Genomic DNA, 14,098 nt, shown 5'->3' with positions numbered 1-14,098 from the left:
CTGCTGACCTCTGATCCCTGCACACTGTTCCCTGGGAGCCCAGATGTCTGCCCACTGGCCTGCAGGCCCAGCCGAGGCTGTCTCCTCTGCCTGCTCCCACGGCCGCCCCACCCCAGAGCAGTGGGAAGAGGGAGAGGCAGGGTGGCCCCGGTGGGCTCCAGGCCCCACAGCCCCACAGAGGCAGTGGCGGTCCCACAGCAAAGCAGGCCGCAGGAGGGGCAGCCCTGGGCGAGGGACTAGCAGGCGAGCCACTCCTGGCCCTCCCGAGGCCCTCTTTCCCCAGAGGGTCCAAGTCCCCTTCAAATGTCCTGCCCCTCATAATATTCATGGGGACAGTGGTTATCTCTGGGGATGGATGTCGGAGGGCTGGGGTCAGAAGCTTGGAGAATTCTTTATCAGACCCACTCTCATATCCTTTTTGAAATCTTTTGCCATGAGCGATGACTTGAAAAGAAAGAGAAAATGTAGACATATATACTCTCTCCTCACCCTCCACTCTCCGGCTCCCCACAGCGGGTCACGTTTGCGAGGCCCTCCCTGGGAGTCCATCTCACCAGAGCTGCTGTTTGCACCCCGCTGCGAGGGAGCCGAGCCCAGGCTCTTCTCCTTCCTGAACCCTCGTCTCTCACGACCCTTCCTTGCTGCCCCCAGCATCCTGCCATTCACTCATTCATTCATTCAGTGGGTACCTGCCACACGGCATGCGCTCTGGGGAAGCAGTGGTGGTTACGCTGCAGTGGGGGAGGTGGACATGTATCAAATGATGATAACACAGAGAGGACAGAGAGGGTATGACAAGGGACTGACATCAACTGGGGGCTTGGAAGGCTTCCTTGAGACAGCACAGCTGAGAACCGCAGGATGTGCGGGAGGCGGCCCGGTGAGGTGAAGGGAAAGGCGTGCCCTGGGGGCTGGGCACGGCTGACGGGCTGGGGGGCTGCTGTCTGGGACAGAGCGGGCCGAGGGGTGGCTTGAGGCTGGAGAGGCCCGCGGGGCTCCTGCCCAGGGTTTGTGGCCCCGAAGCATATAAGCAGAGGCCTGTGGCCACCAGGGCGCGTTCTGAGTCAGGCCCGATGTGGGGTGGGATATGGGCCAGCGTACCCTCATCCTCACCCCCAGAACCCTCCGTCTGCCTCGGCGGCCCGCCACCTCCCCTTCCTTCCCCGGCCTGCCCTCATCACCGGAGTCATCGCCCTGGGCTGGACCTGACCCCCCTTCTCCCTCCGTGGCCCTTGCCTGTCACCGGATTCCAATCTTTTGACCTCATCATCTCCAACTCTGGCTTTTACACCACAAACCGCCCCCTTCCTCCTTCCAGGTGGCCCTCTCTGAAGTGACTTTCCTAACTGTGATTCTGCAGCCAACTCATGGAAAGGAAATTCAAATGGCCCCGATGGCCAAACTCACTTAGCGGGAGAGAAGCACAAGCTAAAACCACACCAAACTTCCTTTGGCTTTGTTTGGTGTTCACCTTTCAGTCTGACAAAAATCAGAAAGGCTGAGAACCAGGTGCTGGTGAGGCTGAGGAGAAACGGGCCCATGGTCCACGCGGGGGGGCCTGGTACTTAGCATATCTGCTGAGAAGGACAAAGCAGACAGAGCTGATCAAATGAAATTGCATGTGCCCTTTGACCCCCAAGTCCCTAGAAACTTATTTCACAACTGTGCTCCCATGCGTGTGAAACAGCATTTGTACAAGACCACTCACTGTGGTACTGCTTGTCATAGGAAAAGGCTGGGAACAACCTAAGCATCCATCAGCTAAGAACTACTTATGGAAACTATGGTGCACTGGAATACTATGCAGCTGTCAAAAGGGGAAACCCAGGACACACTCTGTACGGATGTGGAATGGTTGTAAATATGCTGTTAACTGAAAAAAGCAAGGTGCACAACAATGTGAATAGCAGAGGCTCAATAAAATGTGGTTCCCGGGGCCCTCAGAGTCACCAGCCCCCAGCCCCTGACAACCGGCCTGCTCTCCCTCCATCCCTACCGGGGCCTGCAGTACTTAGGGGCTCTACTTGTCTAAACTTTGCCATTTGTGTAAAACAGCTGGGAGGGGCTTTCCTTGCACATGCAAAGACTATCTCTAGAAGTGTTTACAAAAAACTGATAACGCTGGTTGTCTGTGGGGACAAGAACTGGTACTTGGGGACAGACGTAAGAGAAGGACTTTCTGCCTCTTGTGACTACTGAATTTGGAACCACATGAAAACATTAGCATGTCAAAAAAGTAATTTGGCCCTGGCTGGAGTGGCTCAGAGGATTGAGCCCCGGCACTGTCCCTATGACTGAGGTGGGCTAGGCCTGGGTCTCAGGCCCACTTTTAGAGCTTGGGGGTGGGCTCACTCTCACTGGAGACTGGAAAATGGAGCGTGGTCACCGCAATAAGAGGCACAGCTGCTGGGCAAGGAAAATAGCACTCGCTCACTACCTTCCTGGACTCTCCCCGTCTTCCATGCCATGGTCTGCTGGGCGTCTCTTGTTTCCTGGTCACACCGTGCGTCTACTAGTACTCACTCCTCTTGGCCTTTGTCTCCGCCTCTGCCTGCTCCTCCTGGAATATCCTTCGCTTTGTCTGCCTGGCAAACTCCTACTCATCCATTAATGCCCTACTCAAATATCACCTCCTCCTTGAAGGCTTCCTAACTCCCCCATCAGCTTCCCCACCTCTAGCAGAACAAATCCTTCTCACTGCTGTTCTTTTTGATTTTCTTTCAATCTGCAGTCACTGACAGAGCATCCTCCATGCTGGCCTGGGATCGAGAGGGGTGAATCAAGGCTGGCCCCTGCCTTCAGGGACCTCTGCTATCATACAGAATATCGGGTTTAGAACTGGTGGTTTGTTCCACTCAGGGCCAGCTGTCCCCTGAGCGCCAGGGCCCTGCCTTGGCCATCTGTGTCTTCTCTAGTCCAGCATAGCGCTAGGCACCAGGGAGGTGGCAAATATGAGTTTTCAGAAGGAATAATGACAATGTGCCTTGGAGGGACAGGAAGTGCTGACTCTGCTCCCCAGGCCAAGGGACAACAGTGAGGCTTGGGTGCTCCCAGGGGCCTCTGGGAGGAAGTGCCGGGGCCGGTCCCTGCTAGAACAGGGCTGTCACCACTCTGGAAACCCCCATGGCCCTGGGCCTGGGGCCAAAATCCGGACACAAAGGAAAGTCCCCCAGCGAGGCCACCCAACTCCCAAGGAAGGATCCAAGGAAGAGGCAAAGGTAGCTCCAAGGGGACATTCATATCGAATCCAGCCTCTGATGGATCAGAGTTCTCTGAACGGGGTGAAGAGCAAGGAAGGCCGGGCTGGAGTTGGCTGGAGCCCAGGGGAGGAAGGAAACAAGAAACAATCAAGGAAAAATCTCACCCAGTCCCGGGGTTGGCTCAGGTCACAGAGCCTGGCAGGCTGAACTCCAGGCTGGGATGAAGGAGGCTTCCTGGGGATCGGGCGCAGTGAGGGAGGGTGGGGATGGAGGCTGAGACCCCTCTAGAGACCTCAGCTCTTCTCACTGCCCTTCTAGATGCCCCCAAGACTATCACCACCCTTCCCTTGTGACCCTGTGCTCCCAGGCCTGTCCCCAGACTCCTGGTCCCTATCGTCCCACCTGCCTCCCAGGGCCCTAGGTTCCTGGGTAGGTGGGGCTATAGAGCGCTGGCTCCAGCCTGGAGGTCCTTCCCTGCCAGTCCCTTTGTCATCCCCAGACAATTTTGGAGGAGGGGTTTTGACTCTCTCCCCCTGGGCCCCTGGGGACTGGGCCTGCTGACGTGGATGATTTCCAGGAAGATGATGCCTGGAGGGGAAGGAAGGGCTGAGTCAGTCCCCCAGTGGTGATTACAGGGCTCTGTGTTGGGGGAGCAGCCGTGGGGTTGGGGGGAATGGCCTGGGTCCATCCCAGGGCCCGGCACAGGTTCCAGGCCGAGGAGAAGGAAGTTGAATACCCTGTTCAGGGTGGTTCTCCATGGCAGCCTTCCTTGCCTGTAACCCTCCCTCATGTCCTGCTGGGTCCTGCCCCCTTACAGCCACCAGGGTGTCCAGGAAACCTTCCAGCAAGAGCAGTCCAGGGCCTGGCTGAAGCATCAGACCCTGAGCCTGGGGTGCAGACTCGGGGAGGGGAGGCAAAGCACTGGGTGGGGCAAGCGGCCTGAGTGTCTATTGAGCCAGGAATGCAGGACAGCACAGCCTCCCCCTGGCTCAGGGTCCCAGCCTCCCTGCCCACACTCAGGCTCTTACACACAGCCTGAGAGGTTACGTCAAAAACCCAATTTTAGTCGATGAAATTTTGGTTTATAAATGCTCCTTAATTGCAGGGCTCCCACGGCGGCTGGGCGTGGCCACAAAGGTCCTGTCCATTCAGCAGGCCTGGGAGGTGCTGGCTGCAGGCTCCCCCGGCTTCCTTGGGCCCCAGCCAAGAGATACAACTTCATCTGTGAATGGGACCGTGAGCCCCCTTACCTGAGTGCTTGCAAAGGGCAGAACTCACGGCCGGGCACAAATCACGCCTTGGATGTGGGCTTTGTGGAGGCCACTTGCTCTGGCTGATGGTGGTATTGTCATTCCAGGTCAGGTGGCAAGGCCGGCCCGGCACCCCCCAAAGCTCCTGTTATGTACGTTGTGTCCATGAAACTGTCTCCTGCCAAGGCGATGTGTTCCCATCAACAAGACACACATGAGTCCCTTTTCTTGTTTGGGGTCCACTGAACTCCCACTTTACAGGAAGTAAGTTCAGAAAGGGACTGTCTTTTATCTGCGACCACGGAACAAGTCAGCAGCAGAGCCAGCTCAGAGCCTGGGCCCATGGCGCAAACGCAGTGCTCAGGGCTTGGTAGAGCTGCACCCTCCGCCCAAGGGCTGTGTTGTGAGAGGGGAAGGCAGAGGCGACAATGGCTAGGCAAGCCCCCTGAGTGGGGAGCAGGGCCCAGAGCCTGTACTTCTTGACATTTTCAGGCTGAGCAAATTACTGTCAGCTCCCCAAGCTTTGGTTTCCATTTCTGTAAAGGGGAATAGTGACGTTGGCTCTGCCCACCTGGCTGGGCTCTCAGGGACAGGAAGCACTTAGTCAGGGGCACAGGCAGGTGTGGGTGGCTGCCTGGCAGAGCCCTGATGGCAGCGGGGGAAAAAAGTATAGCTCTTATGCAACTGCATCACAGTTTTGCCCAGGGCCACCACGTCCCTCAACAGTAGGTTAGAAGTTCAACAGGGGTCCCACCAGGCTCGGACCAGGTGGCAGCGGGGCTGTGTTCCTCTGGGGGCCCCAGGGGAGGATTTTTCCTTGTTTTTTCCAGCTTCTAGGGGCTGCCGACATTCCTTATTTGTAGCCCCTTCCTCCATCTTCAAAGGCAGCGACGTAACACTTCTGTGGCCCATCAGCCATTGCCACAGCTTTTTCCTGAACGCTCCTTTTCTGTCTCCCTCTTCCCTTTTAAGGACCCTTGATATTATTATACAGACCACCAGGGGAACTCAGGGCCTATTTTAGTCAGTTGGTTAGCAACTGTAATTTCGTCAGCAACCTCTATTATTCTTCACCATGTACCAGAACATATTCGCAGGTCCTGGAGACGAGGACATGGACATCTTTGGGGGGCATTATTCTCCCTGCCGTTTCTCCCTATCCCTTCCTCTCTCCTGACTTGGGCTGACCCCATTGCCACCTCCGGCATCCTTCTTTACTTCAGGACGTTTTGTCTTCCTGATTTTGCCTCCCTCAGAGTCCCTCCCACATTTACAGTATGGAAGTTTTTACCATCCTGGTTACATTGTACTATCAACCTCCAGAAGGCAAGACCCACTCACCCCATTACTATCCACTCTTCCTATGCCCCACTCTTCTTAGCACTTGCCCACCGGGAAGGGTATCCCGGTGTACTTGGGGGCTTGGGTTTCCTCCATCTCCCTTCATTGGACTGGAGGTCCCCACCCAGAGGGGATCGAACCCCGGGGACAAGAACAATGCAGGGACCCAGGAGAAGCTCAACAGGTATTTGTTGAATAGCTAAATGGAGCAAGGGCACAATTTATTTCAATCTATTTCTAGCACCCTGTGTAAGGCCTGTCCTTCAATAAACGTTTCTAGTATTGCATAAGTGAGTGAATGAGTGGTGAATGAATGAACGAACCAACCTCTGGAATGGGTGTAAGTATGGGTCCCATCCGGTTCTACCTCTTCCCTTCTCCCCCTCCCCGGAAGCCGCCTAACCTGATGGCAAATTTGTGTCCAGGCCACCCCACCTGCACACTCTCAATGTTCTCTTTTCTAGGGGGTGGTAAACTCCTGAAAGCTCTCACGAATCTGTAATATTTTAACGTAGGCGCCTTCAAAGCCTCATTCATTCCTTTGGTAGTCACTGAATACACTTGTGCAGGCGCCTCCCTGACCCAGCCCTCCAGGGAGGGAACGGGTTCAAGGACGCTCTGTGAATTCTCAGCCCTTCTAGAATGGGGAATTTGGGCTCAGACAAGCATAGCCGGAGTCCGCGGAGAGCATCCCGAACACCCGCTACCTCCTGGCTCGCAGCCGCCAGAGCCGGCACTGGACCCCCGTGCCTGCAGACCTTCTAGTCCCGGGTGTCGAGCTGCCAAAGAGGGAGCCCAGGCGGGGCCCGGAGTGGGGCGGGGATGTGGGTGGGGCCAGTGTGGGAGGCCCGGGCATTGGCTCCGTGGGCCGGGGGCGGGATTTCAGGGGCCAAGGCCAGCCCCGTAGGTTCACAGCCGGGATACTCTCCCTTCGCCGCGGCGTCCTGCGCCGGAGCTTTAGTCACCCGTGGGATTGCTGCTTGCGCGCTGAAGGTGAGTTCACGCTGGGACTCTGCAACCTGTCGGCGGTTCCGAGGGGGTCTCCTGAGAGGCCCATCCCTTTGGCATCCCGTCGCAGCTCGCATCCCGGCCCCCATCTCACCTCCGCGCAGGTTCTTTCCCGGGAGTCTTGGGCTCCGCGGTGTTTCCCGCTCGCGCCTCGGTCCTGGCGGCCACACCCGTGCCCTCTCTGCCTGCGGGGCGCCGTGCATCCTGAACCCGAACTCCGGATCCTACCCCCCACCCAGCTCCTGAGCCCTACTCCACCCCCGGGATCCGGGAGCGCCTTCCTGCCGCCCTCCGTCCCCATCCTGGGCTGGGGGTCGTATTTTTAGCGGATGGTGAGGTGTCCTCCTATCTTTAGCCACGGCCGCAAACGTCCTGAAACGGATCCGGGCTGGGCTGGGCTGGGCTGCACTCAGGCACAGGGCGGGGAGGGGTCGGCGCCGGAACCCGAGCTGGGCTGAGGAGCGGGACGCGCGGGAGCCAGGGGCGGGGGCCCGCACGCCGGAGCTCTGGCCCTGTGCCGAACGGACACTCGGACCTCGTCCAGGCCGGAAAGCACAAGGGAGGCTCCTCCCAGAGCTTGGAGACCCTACCCTGGTAGGGTCCCCGATCGCACCCTTTTCCTCGTGATTGGTTGTGAGACAGAATTCCCCAAGAGAAGAAGATCCCGCAGACAATCCGCATCTGGTACGCAAACGTGCCACTCCTTGGAGGCATCTGCCTAGAGCCAGAGGCGCGCTGGAGACCCCGGTGCGCGCCCGGATTCCTCCGGGACTTGGGGCGATAGAGATAGCGAGCGCGCCACCTAGCGGCCTCCACTCGAGCGCCGCGCCGCCCCGGGACCCCGGGAGACCCCCAAGGTCCGCAGGGGAATTCTGCGCAGAATATGCGGGCGGACGGGCGGGCGGGAGGAGGTGGACGCCGGGGGCCAGAGGCCGTTGGGGTTTGGTCTTGTTGGGAACACTGTCCCTAGACCACCAAAGCGCTTGAGGGAGGCCCTATAGACATTTCCTGAATAAAAGGCCGGGCTGACAGCGGCATTGGTGCTCTCAATTGCAGTGTAGCGACAGGGTCTCCAGTGGCTCTCCGGTGATGGCTTTATTGCCAGCCCATTTTGTGGATGGGGAGGGTGAGGTCCACAGAGGAACAGTGTCTTTCCCAAGATCAGAGTGAGTCCCAGGTGGGAATGGATCCAAGGTCGGTCTCCTGATTTTAAGGTCAGGCTTCTCTTCGAACGCCGCTGGTAGGGAGTAGCCTGGTATTCCCCGTGAGGGGAGGGGCTCTACCTTCTGAAAGTCATTTTCTCTGAAGGAGACCAGAGTGGCTGGTTACCAGTGCCCACCCTTCCTCAGCTAGCTGGGTGACCTCAGCAAAGTTACTTCATGTCTCTGAGGTTCAGTTTCTACCTCTGTAAAAGTCAGTAATGACACCCACAGTGCTGTATCTGGGAGCATTAAAATGAAAGCTGTGCAATGGTAACCGGAGCCTGGGGTCTTGTAGTTGCCAAATTTGAATTCTTGGGGCTTGATGGTTGCAGTTCCCAGCTCTCCCCTGGGTGGCCGACGCTGGCCCAACCCTTCCTCGATAGCCTCAGTTCTCCCCACATCTGGAATTGGGCGGTATATCTGGCTCTGAGTGAGGCAGCTGTCAGGGACGCCCATTTTGTTGTGGAAACGCTCGGGCTGTCTCGGCACCCCTGTGTGATGGGAGCGGGGACCTGGCCCAGGCTCTGAGCGGTCCCGCCGGTCAGCCGCACTCTCCGTGAGTGAAAAGGAAAAGCCATCCCAGGACTTCTCCCCCGCCAAGGGGGCAGAGAGGATGTGTGTCAGCAGGTGTCCCCCCACCCCCAGGCCTGGCATGTGAGATGGATGAGTGAGGGACTCCAAGACCTAGAGGCGGCTGCAGCCTCCCCACCCTGCCCCCAGCTCCTTCCAAGCTTAGCTGGAATTCCGGCACTGGAGTCATTCCTTTGTTTCCTGTTAAACTGCAGGTGCTCTGGGAGGGGCAAGATGTCCGGTCTCTGTGGCTCAGCGTGATTGACCCGGGGTGTCCGGTGCTGGGGTGGGGTTTCCTGAGTGAGTGCCTGGACTGAGGAGGTGAAGAGAGTTGCGATTCTGCCTTCCTCCTTCCTGCCCCCTCCTGCCAGCTCCTCTACCGCCCCTCACCCTGCCCAGGAAGAAGAATGGGGCAGAGAAGCTAGCAGGGGCTGTTCTGCGGCTGATCTGCTCCTCTCTGGCTGATTTCCCGCCTGCCGGGCTGGAGATGGTGCAGTGGGAGATGGCGGGCCCACCTGGGTACCCGCTGGGTAACCTTGGACACGTTCCTTTCTTTGCCTTTTGTGCTCTGGCTCTACATCTGTATCCACGTGTTGGGGCCAGTCCCCCACCGTGGGAACTAGAGGCAGCACTCGCAAGGCTTCCTTTTTCTGCAAACCAGTATGACGCCCCTTCAGAGTGTTTATTTTTCCACATTAAAAATACTTTTTTCTGATTTCATAAATAATATGTGCACATAAGTAATACATGCTTATTAAAAAATTGAGCTTATAAAAAGTATGAACCAGAAAAGCGGAGTCACTGAAAATTCTACCACCTCGAGAGAACCACCATCAACATTTTGGCCACCATCTCTTGATATTTACATATTTTATTCGATAGTAACAGACCAAATATTAGATAATTTTTAAAAAACTTTAAATGATTTTATGTATTCATTTCTAGGGAGAGGGGAAGGGAGGAAGAAAGAGAGGGAGAGAAACATCAACGTGCGAGAAAAAGATCGATCAGTTGCCTCTTGTACTTCCCCAGCTGGGAACCTGGCCCACAACCCAGGCATGTGCCTTCACTGGGAATTGAACCAGCGACCTTTAAGTTCACAGGCCGGTGCTCAACCCACTGAACCACACCAGCCAGGGCAATATTAGATAATTTTTACTGAGGACACTTGTCCTCCCACCTCACTGACCCCACATCCCATCCCTGCCCCCCAACCCAGAGTAGGTAGCCCATATAACTATCCTAGTGCCGGCCTTCATATTTTCCATTCTAATGTGTATAACCCTAGGCAGACCTGTAAATGTAGGTACATATGCATGTGTATACAGGGAGGGGAAGGGGAGCTGGTCAAGACTTCTAATAAATGGAATCTTCTCCACAACATTTTTGTATTTTGCTTCTCTCCCTCTACAGTGCCTTGTGGGAATTCCTCCAATGTCGTATAACTCCAGTTTTTAAATGGGGATGATAGGAAGGTGGCTGATAAAACGAGATTAGATGTATTTGTGAAGAACTTAGCAAAATGCCAGACATAGAAAGCTCCCCCCAAAAAATATATGTACCCCCCCAGTCCATCTCCCTCTCAGGTACTAGGGCAAGGAGGGGGGCAAAAACTACATCAGGCCTAGTATCTGCCCACAAGGAACTCCTACCTGGGAGGAGGGAAACCCTCAGGCGACCTCACTTCCAGGTGGGACGTGATTGGGCCAATTCAGAGCTGTCTCAGTCAGGCCAGGGTGCACTAGGCCTGGGTGCCTGAGATAGAGGTTATGAGATCTCTGTCCTCTGTCAAGTGGGGAACTGAACGCAACCTGGGAGACTCATCAGTTATTGGGGTACCATCGATGTGCATGAGGGGGTGAGTGCACAGGTGACGGTGATGAGCAGAGCCAGGGACCCAGGGCAAGAGACCAGATCCGGGACTGCGGGCCTGTCACTCAGGTTCCTTGTGAGAGAGAGGCTTGGTGCTGGTGATCCAGGCCTTAGGTGCAGCAAGTCCACGACTAAGGAAGTGCATGCTCCTTCCGGCAAGGCCCCCGCAGCAGGGCGGCCCCACTTCGGCCCCCGGGGCTGGCCTAGAAGGCCCAGAAGTGAAATGGAGCCTTCTGGCTTTTGTCCTTCTGTCCCTGACTTGTACCCTTGGTGTTTCAGCTCCTCAGCTCAGGACCAGGGAGACACGCGCAAGGACAAGACCAGGGAGCACTGCGGCCTACAAGATCTCCGCCTTTCTGCTGCCAATTTTCAGAAGTTCTCAACCCTCTGGGAGAAAGTGGTTTTTGTTATCTCAACCCTCTGACTTCATCAATCATTAATCTTCTTCTAATTCCTGTGCCAGCTTTGGCCACGCCCCATACCCTACTGTTAGCCTTTGACAAGGATTTGGTGTCTGGAAGCCATCCCCTGGTGCTTCTGGTGGAGCGGGGAGAGGAGGCAGCAGGAGGCTGTGGTCTCGGCAAGCGGACTGTCTCCAGCCTGCGTGGTGAGGTCACTATGTCCACCAAGGCGCCCATCTACCTGAAGCGCGGCAGCCGCAAGGGCAAGAAGGAGAAGCTTCGAGACCTGCTGTCCTCAGACATGATCAGCCCACCACTGGGGGACTTCCGCCACACCATTCATATCGGCAGTGGTGGCGGCAGTGACATGTTTGGTGACATCTCCTTCCTGCAGGGCAAGTTTCACCTCCTTCCAGGGACAGCGGTCGAGGGGCCGGAGGAAGACGGCAACTTTAACCTCCCCTTCCAGTTCACCCGCACAGCCACGCTGTGTGGGCGGGGGCTCCCCGAAGGGCCATCCCCTCTGCTTAAGAATGCCATCTCCCTCCCGGTCATCGGTGGGCCCCAGGCCCTCACCCTGCCCACAGCCCAGGCCCCACCCAAACCCCCTCGCCTGCACCTGGAGACCCCTCAGCCCTCCCCACAGCCTTCCCCGCAGGAGGCAGGGAGTATGGACATCTGGAGAATTCCAGAGGCTGGCTCAGCCCGAAATGGGCTGACCCCTGAGTCAGGGTCTGAGGAGCCCTTTCTGTCCCACGCCAGCTCCCTGCTCTCCCTGCACGTGGACCTGGGGCCTTCCATCCTGGACGACGTGCTCCAGATCATGGACCAGGACCTGGGCCATATGCGGATCCCCACATAGGACCTGAGGCAAGCCAGGCTGGAAGGCCAGGCTGGGGTGAATGCTGGGAAGCAGGGGGTGGACATGGGCCTGGCCTAGAAGTTGGGATCCCAAGTCCTGCCTATGTGGTCACTGGCCAGTGATGTCTGACTTTGAGCCTTTGTTTTCCTCCCTCCCACCCTCTCCTCATGGGCAGAGTGCACCTCACTGCTTTCCCTTAAAACCCGTGAAGATACTTGCCGAACTCAGCCCAAAGGGCCTTGAGTATGTGGGGCCCCCGGGCCCCCACCGCCAACTGCTCCTCCTTCCCTCAGACCTCCGGGACGAAGGCTTTGCTGAATCGGACTTCCCTTTCACCGCTCTTCTGCCTCAGCCATCGCAGATGCCCTGACTGGGGGGTGGGGAAGAGGCAGGGCTCAGCCAGCCAGACCGTTGGTGTCATGTCCTTGCCTGGGAGCGTGGCATCAATGACCGAATGTCCCTCTACCCTATCCTCTCCCACATGACCAGGGGTTCTGGTCGCAATAAAACTTGCTGCTGCTCATAGTTGTGCTCCCCATGCCCTTGTCCCTGAAGACAGGATGGTCTCTGTGACCTGGGCTAACCCTAAGGGAGACCACAGTTCCTGGCTGTGGCATGGGGCTGGGAGGGATGCAGCAGTGCTGATCAGCAGACTCTTCAGCAACGCTGTTAAATGAGCACCTACAGTGCACTTGGCATGCTCCCGGTACTGGGGATATAAGACAGGCGTTCTCCCTGATCTCCTGAAACTTACATTCTAGGAGAAGAAAGATACTAAATTTGTGAGCAATTAAGATGACTTCCAATAGTGTTGGATGCTGTGAAAAAAAAACGTGCCCTGGCCGATGGCTCAGTTGATTGGAGCATTATCCTTTACGTACGCCAGAGAGGTTGCAGACTCAATCCCCAGTCAGGGCACATACGTAGGCCGTGGGACCGATCCCGGGTCGGGATGTGTACAGGAGGCGACCGATCAATGTTTCTCTTTCACATTGATGTTTCTCTCTCACCCTTCCTCTCTCTCTAAAATCAATGAATATATCCTTGGTGAGAGTCCAAAACAATACAAAATAAAAAACGTGATCAGGAATGCCTGGGGCAAGGGTAGAGATGGTGCCGGCACATTAGGGCCATCACGTGATTTTGAACCAAACCTAGGGCACTTATTAATAGGTATTTATTCCCTGTAGATAGTTTTATGCTTGTCTTTGCCTTTTAAAAAAACTTTTTATTTATTGATTTTAGAGACAGATGAGAGGGAGAGAAACATTGATTTGTTGTTCCACTTATTTATGCATTCATTGGTTGATTTCTGTTTGTGCCCCTACCGGTGATGGAACCCACACGTTGGTGTATAAGGACAAAACTAACCAACCGAGCTACCTGGGCAGGGCTTGTCTTTACCTTCTTTAAGCACAGCAAGCAATGTTATTTTGTGGTCATTATCAGATAATTCCAATATTTTAAATCTTTGTGAGTCAATTTATGTTTTCTGTTGTTTGTATCATATCTTGTGCAGGGTTTCTTGTTTCTTTATGGGCCTGATTATCTTTGACTATGGACTGGATGGATATCATATCTGAAAAAATGTTTTTAGAAATAATTTCAAGCTTTGGACGACAGTACATTCCTTCAGAAAGGATATTGCTTGGTACCAAATATACTGGCTTCTGACAGGTGACTGGGGGCATTATAGAATGGTTCCATGTTCAACCCAAGTTTAATCCAAGTTCAAGGCTTGAGCTTCCCTGGACCACCCAGGTAATATGACTCTGGGCTACACGTCTGTAGAAGAGTTCCATCTTAAAGTGTGTATGTGTGTGTGTGGTGGGGTATCTGACCTCCTACCTTGGGCAGGCTCTGGGTTTTGATTTTTGACAGTTCCAACCAAAGACTACCAAACAACAGCTCCATTTCACAGTTATATCTTCCAGATCAGTAAATGTCTCCAAAACAAAAATTGCTTTGAATTCTGGTACCTCTCTGGGTTTAAGCCTTCTCAATGTTGGCCCAGTAATTCTTCTCTGTATTATTAGTTTTTCAATGATTTTAAGATTTTTTTTTCACTTTCTCTCATTTTTAGTTTGTCTTCAGTGGGAGCATTGGAATTAAATGCCTAACCAGGAGCCTGTCTTCAGTTAACTACCTGAATGTAATATTAAGATCCCCTGGGTTTCATTTATATTTTTATGTGTCTCCGCTGGGTAATAGCAATCCTATTGCCCCTTAACAATTAGCATCAATCACCCCAGCCAATAGTGGTACCCCCTTTTTACTTTCTTGCCCAGTGGATATAGAATGTGAAATGACCCATTGGCAGTCTCAGCTCTTAATTTAGAGAAATCATATTGTGCCCCCTGGTGGAAGTTTTGCTCCCTCTGGTCGTCCTTAA

The 14,098-nt window shown here is 55.0% G+C and overlaps 1 protein-coding gene across 1 annotated transcript; it reads left to right on the top strand.

Annotated features, from left to right (window-relative positions):
* Positions 1-6,709: 6,709 nt before the first annotated feature.
* Positions 6,710-13,285, top strand: CDC42EP2 (CDC42 effector protein 2). The gene is made up of 2 exons (XM_054570611.1): positions 6,710-6,784; positions 10,723-13,285. The coding sequence occupies exon 2, from the start codon at positions 11,062-11,064 to the stop codon at positions 11,704-11,706; it is 645 nt and encodes a 214-aa protein (XP_054426586.1). The 5' UTR covers positions 6,710-6,784; positions 10,723-11,061; the 3' UTR covers positions 11,707-13,285.
* The last annotated feature ends 813 nt before the right edge of the window (positions 13,286-14,098 follow it).

This window comes from Pteronotus mesoamericanus, unplaced genomic scaffold (assembly GCF_021234165.1).
Source record: "Pteronotus mesoamericanus isolate MK-2021 breed Mesoamerican mustached bat unplaced genomic scaffold, CSHL_Meso_final contig_214, whole genome shotgun sequence".
In the NCBI taxonomy this organism is placed as follows: Eukaryota; Metazoa; Chordata; class Mammalia; order Chiroptera; family Mormoopidae; genus Pteronotus; species Pteronotus mesoamericanus.
The sequence above is the reverse complement of the archived record's forward strand: the minus strand, read 5'-3'. Positions and strand labels throughout refer to the sequence as shown.